General features: G+C 45.9%; 1 protein-coding gene across 4 annotated transcripts in view; it reads left to right on the plus strand.

Moving 5' to 3' along the window:
• The window catches only part of Rps6kc1 (ribosomal protein S6 kinase C1), a 250,085-nt gene that overhangs the window by 9,766 nt on the left and 214,100 nt on the right, over positions 1 to 26,219 (plus strand). For all 4 annotated transcript variants that reach the window (XM_029559456.1, XM_029559457.1, XM_008824853.3 and 1 more), the window contains exons 2-3: positions 12,098 to 12,133; positions 18,080 to 18,200. In XM_029559456.1, coding sequence (XP_029415316.1) covers positions 12,098 to 12,133; positions 18,080 to 18,200 — 157 coding nt within the window. The remainder of the gene's footprint in view (positions 1 to 12,097; positions 12,134 to 18,079; positions 18,201 to 26,219) is intronic.

Raw genomic sequence — 26,219 nt, forward strand, 5'->3', positions numbered from 1 at the left:
AAACAAACATTTTAGAACTATGTCTTTGCAAGTAATCTTGAAATCAGGTAGAGTCAGTACTTTTTCTTTTCAAAAATGTGTATTTTGGCAATTCTAGATTGTGTTTTTATACGAAATGGTAAAGCCGCTGTCAGATTCTTTAAAAATGCCTTAGATTTTGATGTCGGACTGCGCTGAAAATGCAGATCAATTTTGGGATGGTTGATGCCTTATCAGTATTGAGTCTTCTGGCTCACGTCCATGTAACCTTCTCTAGCTGTTTAGCTCTTCAACTTGAGCAATATTTGAGGTTTTGGGGCTGTCAGTGTTACATATAATTTGGAATGGAAGCTGAGCCTGGGTGAGTTCTCTTTTCATGTAGCTAGGGTTTATTGAGTAATGATAGTAGGTTAAGTACTTGGACGGTACTTATTGTGAGTTAAGCATTTTCTTTTTTTTTTTTTTTTGGTCTTTTTGAGACAGGGTTTCCCTGTAGCTCCAGCTGCCTGCTGCCTGGAACTCACTCTGTGGACCAGGCTGGCCTTGAACTCACAGAGGATCTTCCTGCCTCTGCCTCCCAAGTGCTGGGATTAAAGGCGTGCACCACCACACCTGGTGAGTTAAGCATTTTCTATAAACACACTTGTCACGGTAGCCCAGTGAGTGGGTACTGTTGTTATTCCCACATGACGAGTAAATTGAGGCTTAAAGTCACTGACCCAGGATCACATAGTTAGTAGATGGTGGAGTTTGCATTCAAGGAAGGTAGACTGGCCCCAGGAGCAGTACTGTGCTACCGAATGCCCATGCTGTGGGTGTCCCACGGTGCCTTCCTTTCTTTTGTCAGCAGTGGTGACCATGATGATGTGTGCAGAGGGGAGCAGGAGAGTGACGGCAGAAGTACAAGAAGGTGGACTTGGAAAATCCCTTGGACACTTTCACCAAAACTTCACCTGGGATTCAACCCACAAGCTGTACCACCAAGTCACACCCTACCCAGAGCACCACACTGAAACCCTGGGGCCCGGAAGGAACTTGCTTTCAACTCTTGACCACAGTCTTGCACAGCGTAGTGTGTTCGGAAGGAAAGATTGTAACTTCCCAAGTTATGCCAGTCCCCTGGGTGCTCCATGTCTGTTGGATGCTCTTCCTGGGTTCCTGGGTCTGGATGCCCTCTCCTTTTGGCCAGTCCCACCAGTCTCTGTCAGCTGTGCCCTGCCGTCCTTTGAAGCCTTCGGACCTTAGCTCTCTCTTTCTCTCTCCCTGTCTTACTGTATTGTAAATAGTATTTTAAAATGTTTTGATATTCAACTATTTTTTTTCCTACAAATTTGAATCTTTTTTTTTTTTTTTTGCTAGTGGTCTTACTTTTTTCTACATAGTTCAATCATGTGGTTTGCCAAAAGGCAGTTTTATTTCTTCCTTCCAGTCTCTGCTTTTCCCCCTTTCTTGCCTTATAGTGTTTATGCCTTCTAGTACAGTGGTGAACAGCAGTGATGCGTGTGCATGTCTCTCTTTGTTCCTGGTCTTAGGAATAAACATTGATGGGCCTGGAGAGAGATGGCTCAGCAGTTAAGAGCACTGGTTGTTCTTGCAGAGGATCTGGGATCGATTCCCAATATCCACATGGTGGCTAACAATCATCCGTTAATCTAGTTCCAGGAGAATCCAGCGTTCTGACCTCCTTGGGCATTGCATGACAGGGTGCACTTACATACATGCAGACAATACACCCATACACACAAAATAAAAAATAATAAAATATGTAAAAAAGTATTTAGTCTTTTACTGTCTGTTATATTTTCATATATGGGGGTAACAAAAAATTTAACTTTATTAGATTTTTTTTTTTTTTGTATGTGTGGTGTGTATGTGTTCATGTGTGCATGTGAGTGTATGGGCCTCTCACTGATCTGGAGCTTACCTATTCAGCTGGATTGGCCGGCCGATGAGCTTCAGAGTGCGTCCCCTCCCACCTCCACCCATGCGGGAGTTTCAGACAGGCATGCATGCCTGGCTTTTCCATGGATGCTAGGATCTGATTCAGGTCCCTGTGCTTCTGCAGTGTGTATGTGTTCATGTGTGCATGTGAGTGTATGGGCCTCTCACTGATCTGGAGCTTACCTATTCAGCTGGATTGGCCGGCCGATGAGCTTCAGAGTGCGTCCCCTCCCACCTCCACCCATGCGGGAGTTTCAGACAGGCATGCATGCCTGGCTTTTCCATGGATGCTAGGATCTGATTCAGGTCCCTGTGCTTCTGCAGCGAGTATGCGACCCACTGAGCCAGCTCCACTGCCCCACTTCATGGTTTGAAACTACGAATATGTTCATTATGTTTCAGCAATAATGTCATTTTAAAAGAAATTAAAGATCCCGCTAAATGTTAAATTGCAGATGCCCAGTGTTAAAGCAGTGGGGATTGTTGACTTTTAGTTGCTAATTCAATAGCTCTTTGAAGATTTCTGAGGAAATACTTGGTTTTGGTTCAGTTCTGAGTTATTTTCAATAAGAATAATAATCATGGGGTAGAGACGGTGATTAGTTTGAAATGTGTTTATGCTTAAAATTTTTGAAAAATCATGGCTCTTATTTTTTGTTTTATAAAATCTGATCTTATTCTAACTTTACTTTTTTTGACTCTTAATACTGTTTTACACAAAAGTCTTGCATGTCAAAATTTTAGTAAGTAGATTTAAAAATGTAAACTATTCTTTTTGGGTTATTAACATCTCAGATATTTGGGTTTTGTTTTAAACTGTAAATGTGATTAGGATTTTGGTTTTCCTTGAACCTTAATTGGAGAAGAGTTTACTGTAGTGTGGTACTATAATTGGGGAAGTGTGATATGAATCTACCATTGGGGTATTAGTGCTAGGCTTTATTCTCTTATGAGATTTGGGATATATATACATATATACACACATATATGTATATGTATATATATAAAATTTTTGTGTGTGTGTTTGTGTGTGTGTATATATATATATACATATACATATATATATATGTATATATATATATATGCTTTACCTCCATGTATATAATGTGCATGCAGTGCCCACAGAGGCCAGAAAAGGGCATCAGATCTGCTGTCACTGGAGTTACAGATTGTTGTTATCTGCCATGTGGGTGCTGGGAACCCAACCCAGGTCCTCTGTAACAGCAGCCAGTACTTTTTTTTTTTTGGTCTTTTTGAGACAGGGTCTCCCTGTAGCCCCAGCTGGCCTGGAACTTACTATGTAGAGCAAGCTGGCCTTGAACTCACAGATACTTACTTGCCTCTGCTTCTTGAGTAGTGGGATTAAAGGCATGTGCTACTATGCCCAGCTCCATTGGGGCTTTTTAATATTGTAGAAAATGATAATTCCTGTCTTTTTAAAATTTCTGTTTTTATTACATTTATTTATTTATGTTTCTGTATGTTTGGCGTACATGTGCAATGATGCGCATGTGTGGTCAGAGGACAGTTTGCATATGTTGGTTCTCACAAAGTGATCCTCGGGGATTAACATTAACTTAAGTTGTCAGGCTCAGTGACAAGTGCGTTTATCATTAAGTACTGCCTCCCCCCGCCCCACAGAAATCCCCCAATTTCTGTCTTATCTAGAGGTTTTTTTTTTCCCTTCTTTTTAAAGCCACATGTCTCTCTATGTAACCCTTGCTTAACCTAGAACTTACTGTGTAGACCAGGCTGACCTTGAACTCACAGAGATCTATCTGCCTCTGCTTCCTAAGCACTGGAATTAAAGGAGTGCCTCTATGCCCAGTTTAGCCAGGTGTTAGAGCAAGACACTATAGATTGAGTGACTTAAAGCAACACTAATTTTTGACTGTCCTGGCAGCTGGAAAGCCCAAGATAAAGGTGCAGCCTGATGTGAGTCCCCTAATTTTCAGACAGCTGCTGCCTTCCTGGCTCCTCTCATAGCTGAGAGATCTTTGACCTTTTTCTTATGAGGACAGCAGTCCCTAATTACTTCCCAAGTCCTTACTTCCAAAAATTGCCACATTGGGGATTAAAGTGTCAACATACTAGTTTTAGGGCTACACAGGCATTCAATCCATAGTACTTTGACCCTTTCATGAAACCTCACTAAAAAGCTGGATGCTTGAAATTTGTCCCACTAACTTGTCCACCTTATCTAGGAGCGTGTTGGCTTCAAAGAACTGAAAAAATAATGTAAAATGTCTAATGATGACTTGTGCAGGTGCTGTCTCTGGGGTCCAGAATACCTGGCTGGCAGGTGATAACTGGCCCACATGTTGCCAGCCAGTGACACCTGGTCTCTGTAGGGAGGCTAGGAGAGAGAAGCTGAAACACAGGTGCTGGGGTGAGAGGGAGGTTGGTTTTGGTAAGAAGACAATTACACGTGTGAGTTGGATGCTTTGAAGTACTTACTCAACCTGCCAGAGTTGTGTTTTTGTGTGTGTGAAATGCAGTTTAAAGACGTCAGTGTATTCATATGAAATTATGGGTTTCCTGAAAGTTGATGTCTGAAAGTCAGGATTGCACGTTATATTGATGAATGTGCCATTTGGCTCTCTGGATCACCTCTGGGAGAAATGTTCAGCATTGCATAGCCTTCATTTTCTACAGTCTGTCATTCCTATGCTACCTTTAGAGATTTGTGTCTGTGAAAAATGGAAAGGTGTGCACGCCCCTCTCTGTCATATCTGACTATCTGTATCTGGCATTTAATGTTATTTACGCACACTTCTGCTACCTTCCCTTCCTAGAAGCTGAATCTGATGGTGGAGGAGTCATCGGAGAGCTTCAGTACAGTGGGCATTCATTGAGTGACCCATGTGACCCACTGGCCTCCTTTCTGCGGGGCCTACTGTGTTGGCAATTGTTTTTGGGATGGCTTTTTCTAATCAAATCAGGTCTGTGCAGTGGCTGCAGATAGCAGTGACCTCGGTGTCTTGCTTGTTTGGGTTGTGGTAGGGACCTTGGAATCAATCAGTCCTTCCAAGGAGCATTTATATTTCTGCCCCAGAGCTGTCCAGTCTAAGCTCTGGGCAGTTATGTGGGGGTGCCTTTGGAAAGCCCCAGGGAGCCATGATAGTTTATATTTGAGTCATCATGCCCCTGTGCACCAGGCTGCAGAACTGTGTGTGATTGAGGTCTTACATGGCCAAGCTCAGGTTATGTGACTGCTGGGAGACCCTGACTTAAAAGAAGTGGGGGGATCACCACGTTTACTACTGATGCCCTTGGAGAGACATGGCTGAGAATTCTCTCATGTCAAACGGCTGTGGGTTGTCCACCTCCCCAGCCTTGGTTTTGTGGACGGGCAGCAGGCCTTGCACTAGCGAGGGTTTATATACTATGCTGCTTCCTCTGTTGTCATAACTACCAAAAATCCTGCTTTCTGTTTAAAAAACATGGGGGGAGGGGCTCATGAAGTTGGGGTGGGGAGAAGGGCTCATAAAAGTAGCTCCATGGGGCTGGAGAGATGGCTCAGTGGGAGCACTGGCTGCTCTTGGAGAGGACCCAGGTTCGATTCCTAGCACCCACATGGCAGCTAACAACCATCTGTAACTCCAGTTCCAGGGGATCCAAAGCTCTCTTCTGACCACTGCAGGCATTGCACAACATGGGTGCACTTACGCAGGCAATACACTCATACACATAAAATAAAAATAATAAATAAAATATTAAAAAACAGCTCCTTAAAATTTATTTTTAATGCTTTCTGTAACTGGTTTCTGAAGGGGCTTATGTTGTGACCAGTTTTTCCTGGGAAATACAGTAGTGAGAGTTCAATAATTTTTGTAGTTTTGTTTTCTAGTAGCTACTTGTTTAGGAAAAGACAACTCTTGTGTATTTCTGAGAGAATAACTTCAAATCATTGTTAGGAAGGATTAGTTACCACAGTGCTTTTGTGTGTGTGCTTAACTCTGGTCCTTACACATGCCAGGTGTGTTAGCTACTTTCTTCATTGATGTGGCAAAATCCCTGACAGAAACAGCTTCAGGGGGGAGTCTGCTTGTGGCATCAGGGATTTCAGTCCATCGTGCCCCATGGCAGAGGTGCTCTGTGTGGTGGAAGTGTGTGGTAGAGCATCTAGAACTAGACTGGACCAGAGGCAGATATAACCTTCAAAAGGCAGAGCCCAACGACTTGCGGCCACCAGTTTGACTCCACAGCCTTCCAAACCACCACCACCACCTGTGTTCTTATGTCCCCTGGGTTTAAACACAAGACTGATGGAGGACATTTTACATCCAAACCTCGTAGCACCAAGCAAGCACTTGACCCTTGATCAAGGACTGGGTCGCTGAAAGAGTACTTTTGATTTGACTTTTAAGGAATGTTAGAGTGTTCATTAAGTAGATGAAATAAGTTAATAAGCTGGAAAAGGTTTTGAGGACTCCCTGGCATTGTGGTCTGTTGACTGACAGCCCGAGTTGGGCCAAACGCAGAGTCTGGTTGTTGTCCCAGGATAGACATGAACATGAGGCAGGCTAGAAAGACAGGGACACTAGGGGACATTAGGGGAAAAGAGTCTCTCACATCTGAGTCTGATTGAAGCCTCCTGCCAGTCATACCCTGAGAGGAAGAGTTCCAGCACAGTCAAAAGTATTTGCTGTAAGGCTGCTAGCCGAAGAGTTAATAGAACTCTTCTATACAGATACTTCATGTTAAAATAACAGTGAACCAAGTTTAAGGCCTGAATGTGAATGACCTTGGGTAGGGACACATTCCTCACCCCAGACATCACCTGAGGATCTCAAAACTGTTAACTTTGTCTACAGTAGAGATACTCTGCCTTCCTGTTCCTGTTTATCACTTTCTTGTAGTCCTGTCTGCTGCCCCACTGGAACCACCTAGTGATTTCATCGTTTTTTTTTTTTCTTTTGGGTCTTTTTGAGACAGAATCTCCCTGTAGCTCCAGCTGCCTGGAACTCACTCTGTAGACCAGGCTGGCCTCGAACTCACAGAGGATCCTCCTGAGTGCTGGGATTAAAGGCATGCGCCACCATGCCCAGCGTGTGATTTCATCTTTTAAAAAATATTTTATTATTTTTATTTTATGTGTATGAGTGTATATTTCCTTCATGTATGTAAGTGTACCTGTGTTGTGCAATGCCTTCAGAGGTCAAAGAGGCTGTTGGATTCCCATGGAACTGGAGTCACAGACGGTCCTTGGTCACCATGTGGGTGCTGGAAATAAAACCTAGGTCCTCTGCAAGAGTAGCCAGTGCTCTTAACCGCTGGGCCATCTCTCTAGCCCTATACTCCGCCCCCTTTTTTTTTGAGATTCTCTCCCTGTAGCTCCAGCTGGCCTGGAACTCTATGTAAACCAGGCTGGCTTTAATCTCACAGAGATCTGCCTGCCTCTGCCTCCCGAGTGCTGGGATTCAAGGTGTGTACCACGCCTGGCTGGTGATCTTTCAGTTCCTTAGCAGCCCTTTAAAGACAGTAGCTTCAAACCCCATCAAAATCCTATGTATGTCTGTTGTAAAAGACAGTGAGCTGGGACTGTATCTTGAGGAGCCTGTACCCACACTTGAGTCTGTCTTGCTTTCTGTGAAGTCTTTGAGTAGCCCACACCCAGTGTGTCTTGTCTTTCTTTCTGAATACCTCTCCCCCTTCCCTTTTGCTTAAAGTCTATATTAAGATTTTTTTTTTTTTTTTTTTTTTTTTAAAAAGGGCCTTCCTGTAGCCCCAGCTGGCCTGGAACTCACTATGTAGACCAGGCTGGCCTTGAACTCAAAGAGATCCGCCTGCCTCTGCCTCTGAGTGCTGGGTTTGAAGACTTGCACCACCATGCCCGGCTAAGATAATCTTTATTAAACCCTAACTCTGCTTCACAAACCAGTTCTAAAATATTTTTTTTTTGTATTGAAGCCACAAATCCTTTTTTAGCCTGAGTTAAGATCCCCAAAAGTCTAGGAGAACTCCTCAGGCTTCAGGGGAGACCTTGGAGAACTGTGCCTCCTGCCCCAGCCCCCCAAAACACTGGCAAGTGGACTGAGGCTAATTTTACAAAGTTTTCAGTACCCAAAAGCCTTAAAGATAGTACACAGTATTTTTGTGAGTCAGCTGTAATTAATACTTGCAGTAGAATTTGTGAGCTTTAAATAAAAGGAACTATTGTTTTATCTCCCAAGTTTTGTGGAACTTGGCTAAACTTCATGGCTACTGAAGTTCACTCAGCAAAAAAATTGCTAAGTAGTCTAGTGAATTTGCAGTATTTTCTTTTCTTAAAAAATTTTATTTTTAATATTTTTTTATTCTATTTTATGTATATGAGTGTAATGCTGGAATGCATGTAAGTGCACCCATGTTGTGCAATGCCTGCAGAGGTCAGAAGAGAATTTGCAGTATTTTTGTTTTAGCATTATTATTTGTGGTAATTGCTAATAACATAGTTTTCAAAGTTGTAAAAGTTTGGGTCCAAGGGTTTAATTTTATTCATTTTCAGTATGCTTATATTCTTTGTTCAGGTTTGTGATTAATATGCCTACTTTTTTTTTTTACTATTTTATTATTATTTTAAAAATAAAACCGCCGTCTCTGATGTTTTTTTGTGTGTGTGTGTGTGTGTGTGTGTGTGTGTGTGTGTGTGTATGAGTGTATTGCCTGCATGTATGTGATGTACCCATGTCATGCAATTGCCATGGAGGTCAGAAGAGGGCTTCGATTCCCCTGGAACTGGAGTTAAGGATGGTTCGTACCCACCATGTGGGTGCTGGGAATTGAACCTGGGTATTCTGCAAGAGCAGTCAGTGCTCTTAACTGCTGAGCTATCCCTCCAACTCCTTTTTACTATTTTTTAATTTTTATTCTATGTGTATGAGTGTATTGCAGGCATGTAAGTGTACCTGTGTTGTGCATTGCCTGGGGAGGTCAGAAGGCTCTCCTGGATCCCCTGGAACTGCAGTAACAACAGTTGTTAGCTGCCATGTGGGTTCTGGGAACAGAACCTGGTCTGAAAGAGCAGCTGGTGCTCCTAACCACTGAGCCATCTTTCTAGCTCCATAATATGCTTCCTTTCCATCAACTCTCCATTGCCTGATGAGTTACATGCAAAGCATTGTAGTGGGCAGGTGAGATGGCTCAGGTGATAATGGCCACATGACCACACAAGCCTGACAACCCGAGCTCCATCCTGGGAACCCTTGTAAAGGTGGAAGGAGAGAACCCAGTCCAGGAAGTTGTCCTCTGACCTCGACACACTGTGGCATGTCTATACACATACACTTCCCTCATAACAAACAAACAAACATCCTGTGCAGGGGTTAGAAAGATGACTCAGCAGTTAAGAGTGTATTTTGTTCTTCCAGAGGACCCAAATTTGGTTTCCAACACCTACACTGGGTGACTCACAACTGCCTGTTACCAGCTCTAGGGGCATCTGATGCCTCTGGCCTCCATGAGCACCTGCATTCAAGTGTCTGCACTCAGACACATACACATACATACAATTAAAAAATAAAGCTTAAAACGCTTGTTAGTAGTAGACATTGGGATCTAGTTCATGCTATTCTAGTCAGTGTGTGTAATGTTTCTGTTTCTCAGAGCTGTGTAAATAATAATGTGAGGATACCAAGTCCCTTCAGGTGGTTTTGGGAGGTGATTGCTTTTTATGCAGATGGCATTGGGGGGTGCGGCCTGGTGTGTTCTCCTTTGTTCTCCAGTATTGTAGTGCGGATCTGTTGTTATTTGTTGAATGAATAACTAATAATAAAGCCTCATGCTAACAGGCTTTTGTGGAAAGAAATGAGCCTGACTGTTGCTGAAAACACCAGAGAGAAAGGGGTTGCATATCTACCCAGATCTGGAGATGAAAAACACTTTATTTAACTTATTTATTTATTTTTTTATTTATTTATTTTTGGTCTTTTTGAGACAGGGTCTCCCTGTGGTCCAAGCTGGCCTGGAACTCACTATGTAGACCAAGCTGGCCTTGAACTCACAGAGATCCGCCTGCCTCTGCCTCCCAAGTGCTGGGAATCAAAGGTGTGCGCCACCATGCCCGGCCAGTTTATTTTGTTGTCTGAGAAGGAAAGACTCATAATAACCACTTTTGCCTGACTTAAAAACTGGCAAGGGAATAAAATGAATCGTTAATACCAAACACGTCGCAAATATAAACGTACAGTTAGTTTTCTTCTCTGTCCTTGGCAAAGTGCCTTGAACAGAACAGAATTAGACAGCACAGGTTGTAGACTATTAATAATGAAGCCGAGGCTAAAAAGCAGGGTCTGACTGACGTGTTCACAGTGTTGAGTAAAAGGAGAGGCGCACAGAGGAGAAGCAGAAACCGGGAGGAGGGCAAGTTGGAGTTGAGGTGGCCTGTCTCTCATCTTGATGTCTAAGCTGTTGGGGAATGGGACAGCTAACACTTCACAAATAGCTGTTTTATTTATTTACTTACTTATTTTTATTTTTTATGTGTGTGAGTGTTTTGCTTGAATGTAAGTGCTGTCACGCCATGCCTGTGGAAGCCACAAGAGGGCATCAGATCCCCTGGAATCGAAGTTACGGATGGTTGTTAGCTGTCATGTGGGTGCTGGCAACTGAACCCAGGTCCTCTGCAAGAGGAGCCAGTGCTCTTAACTACTGAGCCATCTCTCCAAAATTTCTAAAAGTTTTAGAAAAAAAATTTTTAAAAAAAATTTTATTTATTATTTTATGTGTATGCGTGTGTTGCCTACATGTAGGTAAGTGCATGCGTGTTGTGTGATGCCTGCGGAAGACAGAAGAGGCTTTTGGATCCCCTGGGACTGGAGTTACGGACAGTTGTTAGCTGCCATGTGGGTGCTAGGATTTGAACCTGGGTCTTCTGCAAGAACAACCAGTGTTCTTAACTGCTGAGCCAGCTCTCCAGCCCCAGAAAAAAATTTTTCAATACTGGGTGTCAAAATCCCAGCCTCAGGGTCCTGCATGGCAGGTAAGTGCTCATCACTGAGCCACACCCCCAAGCCCCAGAGACAGCTCTTCGTTTAATTGTCTGATCTCTGTCTACATAAATTTCTCCCTTCATTTAGTATTTGGAGGGTGAAGTCTTGTCTTTCATAACCCTGGAATTAGAGTGACCGTCCCTGAGGTAGTTTATGAATACTTCACTTTTGGCTTTTGCATTCTCTGTGGTAGTTGTGTGTATGAGTGTTTTGTCTGCATGTATGTAATTGCATCCATGTCATACAATGCCTGCAAAGGCCAGAAGAGGGCATCAGATCTCTTGGAACTGGGGCTATAGATGGTTGTGAGCTGCCAGGTAGGAGCTGGGAATCAAAACCGCGTCTGCTGCGGGAGCAGCCAGTGCTTTTAACCTCTGAGCACCTCTCCAGTCCCTGCTATTCTTTTTCTTTTCCAAAGTTTTGTCAGTGGCTCTGTTGGCCTTTTGGGCCTTTGCGATCAGAGAACCTGAAAGCGTCTGCTTTCTTCTTTGCTCAGAGCATCGCTGCACTTGTTTTTGCTGCTAGGGGATGAATACTAGGACCTTGCATATACTAAGCAGGGACTGCCACTGAGCCCAGCCCCAGCCTCAGGCCCTCAGCATGAAATATTAAAATATTTAAGTTTCTCTAGTTTTGTTTTCTTCAGCATTGGGTACCCGGTGCTCACAGCTCACAGGTATTAAGTGTGATTGAACACTGTGGCTGCCTTTTCTTGTCTTACATTGAAAAGCTATTGTGCTAATTATGGGCTCATATATAGTTATAAGAAGTGCTATAGAGGGGCTGGGGTGTAACAGCTCACTTGCAGTGCTTGGCTAGTCTGTGTAAGGCTGGGTTCATTCCCTGGCGCCACGAAGGGAAGAGTGCAGAGAGATGCCTGTACGTGTGCCAAGCGCAGCTGCTCTTTATGCTTCTGATTTATGTGCAGGCTGGGAAGTGGGCAGGCAGCTTGTTAGAATGACTGTGCGAGAATGACGGCCAGAGGACTTCTCTTAGAACGTAGGATGTATAGAATGAATCTTAGTTGCTTTTCTTGTCAAGTTTTAGTGGGTGTTTCAGAATGAAATGACCATGTTGTTTGAATTTTTAGTAACTGATACAGTATTTTCTTTTATACAAATGGAATTTTGTGCAAATTCTAATTATATAGCTGTGAAATCTTATTTTGATAATGATTAGCTGTTTCTCTCTGTGTTTTGTTTTAGGTGGTTTCACGAAGAAATCCAGAGGACGTCCAGGAGGTAACGTCGTGTCCATATGAAAATTCCATTTATCCACGTAGTAGAAGTTTACTTCAATACTTGTTGAAAAATCTGCCTGAGCTACTGCCTGTCAGAGCCTGGTCTGAGTGAAGATGCCTTCGGCTGCAGTCTTCCTTCGCACCCACTAAGTAGCTGTGAACTTGTATAAATAGGAGTACAGTGCTGCTCTCTTAACTAATACTCACAGGATTTCAGTATTAGTTAAGGGCTTCTCCTTACCCATCTCAGAATCATGAAGCTCATTTAGTAGAGCACAAGGAATTGCTGACTTAGGAGTTTTAAAGAGTGGCCCCGAATTGGTGAAGCGGCAGGCCTCCGCGCTTCCCTCTCACTTCTTGTCTTACTTCTTGTGCAAGCTTCCGTTTCCGTGCTTGCGCTTCTCCCCAGAACGGCGCCGTCCTGTGTCTTCTCCCCAGAATGGCGCTGGCCTGGAATGCTCTTCTGAGATGGTGGGGATCCTGCGGGATTTATTCTGGGCGTGCTGCATCTCTTTAGGAGGAGGACTTTGCCTCTTTCAGTGCTTCTTCATTTACTTTCATTTTGATTTCTGCTTGTTTCCAGTAACAGCAGTGCGATGCTGTAAATTTAACGTTCTCGATTCTGCAGCAGTGTTGATTTACCCCTGGTGGAATTTGAGTGTTTTTAGGTGGGGTGTGGATTTCTGTTTAGCCTTAGGTCCCCCTCTGAGGAATTCTTGGCTTGATTCATATATTTGAGTTGATTGTTCAATATTGATTGGCCCAAGTTCATTGTCACCTTGGTGTGTCTGACTTGGTATTTGTTTTCGTCTCATAATCGAAAAGTGTAGTAAAAGAACTTTAAAAAGAGTTCATACTGTTTTTCTCATGGGTTTTGAGAAATCTTCCCCAAATAGGAAGAAGAGGATGACACAGCCATGCCAGTGAAGGCGTTTTCCTTGTGATTAGTTGATCTCTCCTTATCTGACAGTAATTAATATCAATTATTCTTTAGAATTTTGCATGTTTAATTAATGACCATTACCAATTGACTCTGCTTTTGAAAATTTATAGCTCTGTTAAACTTGGAAATGGGTTGTTTTTCCTTTGAATGTGTCGTCTGATTGCTGTGCTGTGGTTTGTAGCTTGATGTTCCCCTTTTCCAGGGAGAATCCTGAACCAGCTTATCCATGAACACTCTGCCATTTCCTTAATCCTTTTTTGGGGAAAGTCTTTTATAATAACAACTGTTGGTGAACCATTCATCAGAAAGCTCTTGTAAGTGTCTTTCGGTTAGACAATTGCATGGTCTTTTTAAAGAATTGATATAAAAATTTTAAAGTCTTCTATCTTAGTTGACTTCTCAAATTATAGGATAATCTTGAGATTATAACAGTAGTTGTGCAGTTTCTAATTTATTTCATTTAGACATCTGCATTCTCATTTAGGAGTTTTTCAGTAAGACCCACTTCCTTTCCCTTTCTTTCTCTGTTATCTGATGGATTTAGTTTCTGCTTTAGAACATAGTCAGGTTTCCCAAAGGCTCCTGAGAGCTAGCAAACACACTGGTAGTTCAAGCAAGTTATGTCTAATAATATGCCTCCTTATAAGGCTGGGCACATTTTTCTGTTTTCCTTTTTTATAGAGCTTGACTGATTCCTCCAGATCCAAGTGTTTTTCTTCCTAAGAATGCTAAAAAATATTCACAGGGAGTAAATAATTTAATACTATCTAGGATACCTTCCCTTTTAAAATTCCCTCTAAATTTCTGAGAAAAAGGTGTGATGGAGAGATGACTCTGTTGGTGAAGTGCTTGCCATGCAAGCATGAGGGCCTGAGTTTGGATCCTGAGATTCCCACGTTTTTGCTGGTGCAGCAACGTGTGCTTGTAATCCCAGTGCTGGGGCTGTGGAGGCAGGTGTATCCCTGAGGCCCCTTGGCCATCCAGTCTAACTGAATTGGTAAGCTTCAGTTCATGAGAGATCCTGTCCCTGAGGCCCCTTGGCCATCCAGTCTAACTGAATTGGTAAGCTTCAGTTCATGAGAGATCCTGTCTCAAAAGATAAGGTAGAGAGCAACTGCAAATGACACCCGGTGTTCATCCCTGGCTTCCACATGCACTGCACACACGCACACACTTGAACATGCATAAAAGCATACACCAGCTGGTTGTGGTGGGGCATGCCTTTAGTCCCAGCACTTGGGAATCGGGGGCAGATGAATCTCTGTGAGTTCCAGCCTGGTCTACATAGTGAGTTCCAGGCCAGCTGGGGCTGCAGGGAGACCCTGTCTCAAAAAGACCAAAAAAAAAAAAAAAAGCATATACCACAATACGCACACACGCATGCACGGAAGGGAAAGCATGCATGAATCTGCAGTGATTAAGCAGCAGTGAACCTGTTGTCTTTCCTCAGTAGAATCCATAAATGGTGAGCAGTCTGCAGAAGGCTGAAGAAGGAGCTGGAGCTTTCTGAACCGTCACCTCCCGCTGTTTGTCTATAGGTGGCAGATTTCACTGGGAAGAAGGAAAGAACTTGTATGAATCACGTCAGACATCTCTAAGCTTTGTGTCTTTTCACAAATGCAGTAGTTTTAGAAAACAAGCACATAGGGAAATATATCAAGGAAAGAAGGCCCCGGAAAAGAGAAAAAGGAGGGCTGGTGAGATGAGTTCCACCTCTGGGATGAATGCGATGGAAGAGGGAACTGACTCCTGAAAGTTGTCCTCCGACTGACACACACACACACACACACACATGCATGCACACATAATAAATAAATATCTAATAAAAAGTGGGAAAAAAGGGGCTGAAAACCTGTAAGGAAATGCTATGACAGTCACAACATTTGTTGCAAGAAAAGATAATCCAGCACATTTTTAGCACTAAACGAAAGTGAGAAGAAGTTAATTAAACTAGGGTAAGGTTATAGACCACAAGGTCTAAACTGTTTTGGCATTACTAAGTTTAAGTATCTGAAGAAGAAACATTTATTATATGTAAAAATATTCTGGGGAATGTTTTAATGACAAATTGACTATTATTGAGTTTGTAGTCTGAATATGGTTGTCACTGAGTATGGGTAAATTTGCTTCAGACCGACTTTAATGAATGAGAAGTTTATGCAGCCTTGCTTCCCATCTTTTCTATTTTTTTTTTTTTTTTTTTTTTTTGGTCTTTTTGAGACAGGGTCTCCCTGTAGCCCCAGCTGTCTTGGAACTCACTATGTGGACCAGGCTGGCCTTGAACTCACAGAGATCGGCCTGCCTCTGCCTCCTGAGTGCTGGGATTAAAGGCGTGCGGCGCCACACCCAGCCTACTTAACATATTTTTAAAAATATAAAAATAACACCTTTTCTTATGAATTATGTTTATGAACGAGGACTAGAAGCTGCAGAACACGCGCTGAGATCGTTACAGGCCCTGCAGTGCATCCCCATCCTGAGACCCGACCTTTCAGGTGTTGGCTGGAGTGAGGGAGTTCCTTTTGCTCTTACTCTGACTGGAGCTATTGGTTCTTGCCAGTTAGCACTTGGCTTCTTCACTCCATCTAAAATGAGGTGTCTGTTTCTGTCCCAGTGGCCCGTTTCAGCACAGCCAGGCCTCTCACACATTGCACTTGTCCCCCAGCCTGGTCCTTTGTTCACCCACCAGTGTGTGCTTTGACTCTTCATTGCAAAGAGTTGACTGCTCCTGACTAGCTGCGGCCTATCTGCTGATGGCTCTGGAATGAGCAGATTTGGGAACTACACTATAAACCCATGTACTGGTTGGGCGGCTCATGAGGAGCTAAACCGGATGTGCCCAGCTGGCTTCTGTCTGGTCTCCAGCTGCTGCTCCCTTGTTCTCACTGCAGGGATGGGCACCTCCGTGAGCCAGCCGCCCAAGCCAGGATTCCAGGCTATGTCTTTGGCATCTTTCTTGCTGTAGAATCTTTGCTTGGAGTCTTCCCTCTGCTCCTCTGTGACCTTGTTCAGGCTGGAGGCTGCTGGGGGCCCTTTGCACTGCTCTTGTACTGTTCCTCAGCTTGATCAACCCACTGTGGGGTGCACACCAGGCTGGGGGGTGCACACTAGGCTCTGCGGGGTGCCCACTAGGCTCTGCGGAGTGCACACCGGGCTGCGGAGTACACACCAGGCTGTGGGGTGCACACTGGGCTGTGGGGTACACACCAGGCTGTGGAGTGCACACCAGGCTGACTTGCTCTTGCCCCTTGACTGTGGCTTCAGAAGTCGTGGCCCCTGCTCCTCCGCGTCTGACAGTATGGTGCCTCCAAAGCAGGACCATGAAAATACTTGTTTGGGTGACTGTTTTTGCTTGCTGAGTAAATGAATAAAAATGAAACGTTGGGCAAAAGTAGCTTGTTGAATTCATGCTGTATGTAGTTTGTGGAGCCTTTCAGGGCTGTAACTATGGAAGCCAAGAAATAGTAATCAAGTAGACCTGGTCAGGGGACAGAGTTTGCTGAAGAGGTTTGTGCATACAGAGAATAGGCTTTGTAGCAAGACATAACATCATGCCGGGTCGTGTGCCTAGTATTTGCTCATCAGCATTACACTTCATTGCGCATGAAAATGTTCCACATTTGTTGGAAATAGGGTCAGGGCTTTTGAAAGGAAAGAAATTTAGAGCTTAGTTTTTCCTTACTTTTTGGAGACATCAGGGCTGATTCAGTGACATCAAGGCCATGTGTCAAATCCTTCCTTTTTATAAAGCCTTCTTTAATCTAAGTAGGGTTAAATAATTGAAGCTAATGACAGCAGACGGCTCCATGTTGTCTAATCTAGATGATTTGTTTTTTGCAATATACTAGTTTTTTAATATTTTATTTATTATTTCTATTATATGTGTACGAGTGTATTGCCTGCATGTATGTAAGTGAACCTATGTAATGCAGTGCCCATGGAAGTCAGAAGAGGGCATCAGATCCTCTGGAGCAGGGTTAAGGATGGTTGTTAGCTCCCATGTGGGTGCTGGGAATCGAACCTGGGTCCTCTGCAAGAGTAGCCAGTGGTCTTAACTGCTGAGCCATCTCTCCAGCCCCTGTAATATGCTGGTTTTAATGATACTATGGTTAGTGTTTACTTTGTCCCCAGAAATCTTATGGTTCATTTAAATTAGGATTTGATGAAAGCAGTGGGCTGCTTGCTTTCCACTCGCTCTTCTCCCTCACTCAGTCTGGTATCTTTTGTGGGCAAATGCTGAGTATGTCCTTTGTGTTTTACAGCTGCCTGAGCTCCCTTCCCAGACTGGGATTTTATTTCTAGCAGTCCAATGAGATGTTTCACGTTTTCCCCTAGGGCTCAGGTGAAGGCACACTGGGCTGCAGAGGAGCAATAGGAAAGTGATGGCAAGCCTCTTGGTGCCTGGGATTGGGAGAGCTCCAACGTCAAGGCCCTGGTGCCCGGACCATGTGTGGACTCAAGACCACAGCGGCCCTCAGGGGAAGTGGGAAGTCCTTGAGAGTCAGTCCTCCCAAGAATAGAATCTGCACGTGGCACAAACTGCCCTGCCCCCAGCACGAGCCCAGTGCAGAGGCAAAGGGACCTTCTGCCCGATTCTTCTGAGGCAGAATGGTTGTTAGCGAGTTCATTGCCAGGCCAGGGAAGGGTACATGGTGTTTACAAATGGTGCATTTTTTTTTTTTTTTGTCTTTTTGAGACAGGGTCTCCCTGTAGGTCCAGCTGGCCTAGAACTTTGCTGTGTAGACCAGGCTGATCTTGAACTCACATAGATCCACCTGCCTCTGCCTCTGCTGGGATTAAAGTCATGTGCCACCACGCCCAGCCACTACTTCATATTTTTAAGGCAAATCTTAGCCCAATTCAGGCCATTAACTCTGTAGGTTAGGGTGTTTGTTTCCTTTGTCTGGTAATTTGGAAAAAAATTAATAGAAAGATTATGACTCAGGTTTTGTACACTGAATGGTTTCGCTTTGAAATACACATTTATTTTTTTTCTCTCTCCAGATAATTGTATGGAAGAGGTATAGTGACTTTAAGAAACTGCACAGAGAACTGTTGCAAATTCACAGAAACTTATTCCGACATTCAGAATTGTTTCCTCCATTTGCTAAAGGAATAGTGTTTGGTAAGTATGTGCTTTGATATTGTAATTTAATGTAAGTTGTTTCTCTTCCCTTGACAGACTGGGATTGCCTGGTACTGGGCAAGTGCTCTGCCACTGAGCCTGAGCCAAAATGGCTTCCTGTACTGAACCCAGATCCACTGATCTGTGCCGTCAGAGGCCCCTCACTCGCTAAGGTCATTCCCTGATCCACTGATCTGTGCCGTCAGAGGCCCCTCACTCGCTAAGGATCATTCCCTGATCCACTGATCTGTGCCGTCAGAGGCCCCTTCACTTGCTAAGATCATTCCCTGATCCACTGATCTGTGCCGTCAGAGGCCCCTCACTTGCCAAGATCATTCCCTGATCCACTGATTTGTGCCGTCAGAGGCCCCTCACTTGCTAAGATCATTCCCTGATCCACTGATCTGTGCCGTCAGAGGCCCCTCACTTGCTAAGATCATTCCCTGATCACTGATCTGTGCCGTCAGAGGCCCCTCACTTGCTAAGGTCATTCCATGATCCACTGATCTGTGACATCAGAGGCCCCTTACTTGCTAAGATCATTCCCTGATCCACTGATCTGTGCCATCAGAGGCCCCTTACTCGCCAAGATCATTCCCTGATCCACTGATCTGTGCCGTCAGAGGCCCCTTACTCACCAAGATCATCCTGTTGTTTAGCCCGTGGCGTTGCTTCTTCACGTTCTGTGCACAGTTCACACAGAGCCAGTGACTTGTCCCTTCGGGGTCGCTCCATCTCTGACTCTAGGAGTCTAAGAAAAGAGTTCAGTTGTGTGTGTGTGTGTGTGTGTGTGTGTGTGTGTGTGTGTGTGTGCCCGTGCGTGCGTGCGTGTGCGTGCGCAATGGCGGGCTCTGTCCTCAGAGCACCATGCCTCCTGTCCCAGTGTGAAGTGTAGTGTCTCTTTACTTGCGAGTATGCCCTTAGTTGCAGCTACTTTATCCGTATTAACCTTATCTGAAATTTTAAATGTAGTTGTGCTACCAGATTTCACATTGTTCTCTGCTCCCTTTCTCTCTAAAAACCTGGCTGAACTGCAGTGAGAAGTGATTGTGCCACAGCCTAGATGCTGTGCTGCCTTGGAATTTCCTCTGCCGAATAAATTACTCTGACTTGAGAATTCAACCTCTTTCAGTTTTCACACCAGCAGGATGTAGCCAGATTCTCAGGCAGAGTCTAACACACATGGCTTCTAGCTGAATTCCTGGTGATCTCTATCAGTGTCTGTGTTTCTACAACCCTGCCAGAATGTTCCATTAAGTTCTGCTTACAGCACGGTACGCTTCTCTAGCTTAGAAGTCCAGGCTCTCACAGCCCCTCAGACCAGTTCTGAAGGCCTGCGGACTGCGCAGCACATAGCCACCCTCAGTACCAGCTTTCTGAATCAGCTCCTTTGCTGTGACAGAACACCTGACCCAGCCAGCTCATGGGGGAAGAGTGTGTTTGGTTCCTAGTTCAGACCCCTGTAGGGGTCTGTGTAGGCAGGACTTGCAGTGGTGACTTCTCAGGTGCTGCTCACCAGGAAGCAGAAGACAACGACTGTAAGGAGGGCCAGCCAGAGGCCCTCAAGGCTTGCCCCTAGGTAGTCTGTGCCCGTCACCTAGACCCTGTTTCTCAGAGGTTCCATAGGTACCCATGAAAGTGCTACCAGCTAGGGACCAAGTATTCAATATGTGAGCCTGTGGGGGATGTTTTCTACCCAAATCAACAACGTATTTGTGTCATCCTGTCTGAAACTGTGTCAGGGTTGGTCAGTGTAACCTTAGCAAAAGTGATGGAACCTCATTTCTGAGATTTGGCAACAAAGGCCTATGGCTTCTCCCTTGAGGTGTCGTCCCTCCTTCCCTCCCTCCCCCTCCTTCCTTCTCCCTTCCCTCCCTCCTCCTCCTCCTCTCCATTCTTCTTCCTTCCCACCTCTCTCTTTCTCCTCCCCCCTCCTCCTTTCCTGTCCCTCCTCGTTTCATTCCCTCCCCCTCCCTGTCCTTGGTTTGAGAGTTACCAGCTTTCTTATTTGAAGATACTGGCAGCCTGGGGGGAGGCCCACATAGTAAGAAATGGTGCCTCCAGTCATCAACCACCAGGCATGAAAGGTGCCACAGCCCTGTGAGTGGACTCCCGAGCAGGTGCCCAGTGCTGGTTTAGGTCAAGGTGCTGTAGTCCTGCTGAGGGGTAGTACCCGCCCATGACAGGCCCTGAGCTCCAGCCACCCAGCTACGCCACCTTTTGGTCCCTAACTCTCAGAGACTGTGTGAGGTAGTAACTGCTTGTCATTGTGATTTGCTACTTAGTAATAAGTACTTAATGGATTTTGTTGCTGGAAAATGGGGTTCCTGTCAACCAAACCCACAGATGTTGACTGTGGTTTGGATTTGCCATGGACTTTGAGGAAAGTTACTCAACACCTTGAGGGAGTGACTAATGGAGAGACATGGTTTTGGTAGACCTGAAGGTCCAGGCCTACCAGGAAGCTAGTGAGTGCTGCTGGAACTAGGAGAGGAGAGCTCTTACATCCTTGCCGAAAGCTCAGCGACACTGTGGCCCACAGTCATGTGGGGGATAATGCGCTGAGGTGCCAACATCATAGCCAGTGTAAAGTGTGGTGTGTTTGCTTCTTATTTCCTGGTGAAATATGAGAAGAGAGGGAGAACTTGACTAAAAGAAGGGTTATTTAAAAGAATAGTTCTAGGACTTGTTTTGGAAATGTTCAATCTTTCCAGGTGGCAAACTGTGAAGAAGGACTTTGGAGCAAAGCTCAGTGACAGAACCGGCCAGGCAAACTGGTCTAAAGATGAAGCCCAGTGTGAACTTGTATTTGTTAAGACCTCAGAGAGATGCAGTGTCCTAGTTTGTCTCTCCATTGCTGTGACAAAACACTCTGACCACTGCGAACTTGGGGAGGAAAGGGTTTGTTTGTCTTATATCTCCCAGGTCACAGTTCATCAGGAGCACAAGGAAGGAACTTAGGGCAGGGACCTGGAGGCAGGAGCTGGAGCACAGGCCATAGAGGAACACTGCTTACTGGCTTGCTCCCTGGCCCCTGCTCAGCCTGCTTTCTTATGCGACACAGGCCCACCTGCCCAGGGGTGGCACCACCCACAGTGGGCTGGGCCCTCCCACATCACTCAACAATCAAGAAGATGCCCCGTGGACATGGCCACAGGCCAGTCCAATGAAGGCAATTCCCCAGCTGAGGCCCCTCAGCCCAGTGTGTCAAATTGACACTACAGCATCCAGCACATGCGGTTAGGCTGAGTGCCCTCTAACAAGGTGAAGTGTGTCTTACAGATAGCACAATAGGGCTTCATGGAAGTACTAGCTTCAGCCAGCGGCCAGCATTAGAAGAGCCTCAGTTGAGGATAACTCAACTGAGGCCAGAGTTTGAGGTAAGCCTTGAGGAACTTTTTGGGGATGACCTTTGTCTAAATAGCAAGCTCCAAAAAGTGTCGCAGGAGACCCACAAATTCCTAATTTCACATGGACTGATAGGCACAGAAGCAGCACAAAGTGAGAGACACTTGAAACCTCCACTGTGCTGACAGGAAGCATGCTGTGCTAGCATCCCTGCTGCCTTCATTGAAAAGAACATATGGCCCAGAGGGCAGAGCTACATCCCAGAGGGTGGAATCCATGGCCCGGAGGGTAGAGCCACATCCCAGAGGGCAGAGCCACATCCCAGAGGGCAGAGCTACATCCCAGAGGGCATAGCCACATCCCAGAGGGCATAGCCACATCCCAGAGGGCAGAGCCACATCCCAGACGGCAGAGCCACATCCCAGAGGGCAGAATCCATGGCCCAGAGGGCAGAGTCACATCCCAGACGGCAGAGCCACATCCCAGACGGCAGAGCCACATCCCAGACGGCAGAGCCACATCCCAGACGGCAGAGCCACATCCCAGACGGCAGAGCCACATCCCAGACGGCAGAGCCACATCCCAGACGGCAGAGCCACATCCCAGACGGCAGAGCCACATCCCAGAGGGCAGAATCCACGGCCCAGAGGGCAGAACCACATCCCAGACGGCAGAGCCACATCCCAGAGGGCAGAGCCACATCCCAGACGGCAGAGCCACATCCCAGACGGCAGAGCCACATCCCAGAGGGCAGAATCCACGGCCCAGAGGGCAGAGCCACATCCCAGAGGGCAGAATCCGTGGCCCAGAAGGCAGAGCCACGTCCCAGAGGGCAGAATCCACGGCCCAGAAGGCAGAGCCACGTCCCAGAGGGTGGAATCCACGGCCCAGAAGGCAGAGCCACGTCCCAGACGGCAGAATCCACGGCCCAGAAGGCAGAGCCACAGCCTTGGAGGATCTCCCAGCCCATGGGACTTCATGAGAGAACTTCCAACATTTGTCCCATTGGATATCAGAGTGACTGTGGACCACTCGCCTCCTTCATGCCTCCCATGCGTGTTCTTCTGTTTTTACTGGGACACCTGTGTCAGGAAGCCCATGCCTCGCTTTTTGTTTCAGGTGCTCATCTTAATTTTTTTCTGCTCCCTGAGAGTCCCGTTGTTTTTTGTGCAGAATGATGTTAGAGATGATGCCAGTCACTAACTTACTACATTTTAGCCATAGGCTGCTGTGATTGCCCTGTTGGGCCTCCCTGTCTTCCAAACACGTCTGTTGTTTCCCCTCTCAAGCCCAAGCATTCCTCAGAGTTCTCTTGTCCTTCTTAGTTAATCATGGCCCGTAGAGCCACATCCCAGAGGGCAGAGCCACATCCCAGACGGCAGAGCCACACCCCAGAGGGCAGAATCCACGGCCCAGAGGGCAGAATCCACGGCCCAGAAGGCAGAGCCACGTCCCAGAGGGCAGAATCCACGGCCCAGAAGGCAGAGCCACGTCCCAGAGGGTGGAATCCACGGCCCAGAAGGCAGAGCCACGTCCCAGACGGCAGAATCCACGGCCCAGAAGGCAGAGCCACAGCCTTGGAGGATCTCCCAGCCCATGGGACTTCATGAGAGAACTTCCAACATTTGTCCCATTGGATATCAGAGTGACTGTGGACCACTCGCCTCCTTCATGCCTCCCATGCGTGTTCTTCTGTTTTTACTGGGACACCTGTGTCAGGAAGCCCATGCCTCGCTTTTTGTTTCAGGTGCTCATCTTAATTTTTTTCTGCTCCCTGAGAGTCCCGTTGTTTTTTGTGCAGAATGATGTTAGAGATGATGCCAGTCACTAACTTACTACATTTTAGCCATAGGCTGCTGTGATTGCCCTGTTGGGCCTCCCTGTCTTCCAAACACGTCTGTTGTTTCCCCTCTCAAGCCCAAGCATTCCTCAGAGTTCTCTTGTCCTTCTTAGTTAATCATGGCCCGGCTGGACCCTGGCTCTTGATCGACTCTGCCTGGCCAGGAGGTATGCTCACTGCACTTGCTTCTGAGCTCCTTCAGCCACTAAGTTAGGGCACTCATAGACACCCTCATACCCGTCCACGTGCACCATGCTCGCATCTCTGCACTCACACCCATAAGCCTGCATGCATGTCTCTGTGAATGTTGTTGTGTGTACCCATACTTACCCTCACTTTAGAATTACAGTATCCTTTTTGCCTTCCAAGAGGAGAACTTTATTGAATGCCCTGTGGAGAGAGAGAAACTGCATAAAGACATGGAAACCAAAGGGGAAGCCCGGAGCTGCCAGTGCCCCACTGAGGAGAGGACCCCGGCACTCCTGGCAACCTTCAGAAACTTCTCAGTCTGAGATCACTGGCACGATTGTCCCAAAGCTAGCTGTGCAATCAGGAAGAAAATGGTCAGCACCGTTAGGGACCAGGGCACAGAGGCTTAGTCACGTGGTGCTGGAGCCCCAGATCTAGACTCTAGGTACATTTGCCGATCTCTAGAATTTATTAATCAGGTGAACTCCAAAGCCCAGGCAGCATTAGTTTATGAAGAGTAGGTTGGACAGAAGATTCTCTTTGGCCGAACAAAATTTTACACATTTTGGGGGCCTATAAGATGACTTTGAGCTGGGTGTGGTGGTGCATACCCTTCATCCCAGCAGAAGCAGAGGCAGGTGGATCTTTTTGAGTTCAAGGCCAGCCTGGTCAACATTGCAGGCTCCAGGCCAGCTGGGGCTACAGGGAGTTTTCTCACAGGCAGCAGCCCTGGAATGGTTTTCCTGGAAGTGTTAGGCTCATCTTTTCTTTTTTTAGGAAATGTGTGCCTCATATCCAAGTCTGAATAATTAGCTCATTCTGTTTCATAGAATTTTAAAGAAGAATGTTCTCAGGGATAAGGGTGGAACAAGTTTCATAATTGTTATTGTCTCATGAAGGATCTGTGAAACTGGCTGGAAATGTAAAAATACAAGTGGTAGAAAGGAACAGGGTAGCTGTAGTAGGTGCGGCGGGGCGCTGTGCGGCGGGTTCCTGCCCAGAGGCTGACACTTTCACCTTTAGCAGGCGGAGAAGAATGTAGGTGCTGTCATGGTTTTAGTATGAACACGGCCCACCTTGTTGGTTGCTGAATGGCTCTTGGAACACGTGTAATCTGTGTGGGAATGCACACGCATACATGGGCGCATGCACACACACACACCTCAGTTGTACAGATAAACATACACACCCCTTAGATATCCAGCATGCACACACACACACACACACACACACACCTTAGTTGCACACACATGCACAGAAGACTGAAAGTAAACCAGAGGCTTCCTGATAGAATGACACAGATATGCCATCATTGAGTGGCTTGGTGCAGAAGGAGCCCGAGAGAGTTTCAAGTTAAAGAAAACAAATGTTGCATAGCAATGTGTACAAGATCTCATCTATGTGTAAACATACATATCCTGTGTGAGAGGTGCCTGCTCACACTTGTAGCATGGGCAGCATCTGATAGGTGGGTGGAGGAATATTTTCAGTTGGTGCCTTGTACTGTCTAGGCTATGGAATTTAACAGCCTGTCTTTGAGTTTGATGTTGAACATACACAGCTTGGCTTTTTAAGTCCCAAGCTAGTGGCTGGGCGGGAGTGGCTTCCAAACTGATCTTCTGAACTGAGGGAGGTTCTCAGCGTACTGCCTGTCACTAATGAATTATCTTCATCTGTTTCCAGTTTCCATATCAGAAGCTAGAAGTTTCTTATTTATCTTAATAAGTGAGCAGTTATTTTCTTTCAGTAAGTGGTGCAGCCCCTTTATAACAGCTGCTAATGTAGTGGACTCTGTAGGCCACAGCTGTGGTTGCATCCGGGAACTGTTGCTTAACCATCAATCTTTGTTGCCCCTCTCACATGCTTAGTGAGTAAACCAGCAGCGAAGAGGCTTGCTACAGTTGGCAGGCTGCCAGAGGTGCAGTGACTGTGAGATAGCACACTGGAAAGGACAGAAGCCAGGTAGCGTTAGGCCCACACCTCTGTCCTGTAATTACCAGCCAAGAGGTAGGATGTTGTGCAGTTCAGGATGGCCGTGAACTTGCTATGTAGTTGAGGATGACTTTGAACTCCTGAGCCTCCTGCTACCTCCCCAGCGCTGGGATTTTAGGCATGTGCAACCACGTGTGACTTTGATGTGTGATCTTGCAGAATTAAATCCCAAGTGTAACTTTTTGATCACACCCCACTGTCCCGAAGATTGCACCTGTAGTGTGTCTAGCTCACACTCGCATTAGCTAGTGCCACTTGCTCAGTTTCCCCTTCTGCACCCTCGGTGTCTCCTCCCTTAGCCTTGTACTGCTTCTCTGAGAAGTGAATTTAGATGTTTCCTCTTCTAGCAAGTCTTTTTAAAATTTAATTTTATATATTATTTTTATTTTATGTGTATGAGTGTCTTGCCTGCATGTATGTGAGTGCACCTGTGTCATGCAATGCCTGCGGAGGTCAGAAGAGAGCATCAGAGCATTGGATCCCCTGGAACTAGAGTTACGGACGGTTCTTAGCTGCCATGTGGGTTTTGCAAATCAAACCCAGGTCCTCTGCAAAGAGCAGCCAGTACTCTTCACCACTGAGCCATTTCTCAAGGCCTCAGATTAACAGATTTTGTAGTGACTGGCACCTAGCTACCCAAAATACAAACT

This window comes from Nannospalax galili, unplaced genomic scaffold (genome assembly GCF_000622305.1).
Source record: "Nannospalax galili isolate Female #2095 unplaced genomic scaffold, S.galili_v1.0 scaffold648, whole genome shotgun sequence".
Taxonomy (NCBI): Eukaryota; Metazoa; Chordata; class Mammalia; order Rodentia; family Spalacidae; genus Nannospalax; species Nannospalax galili.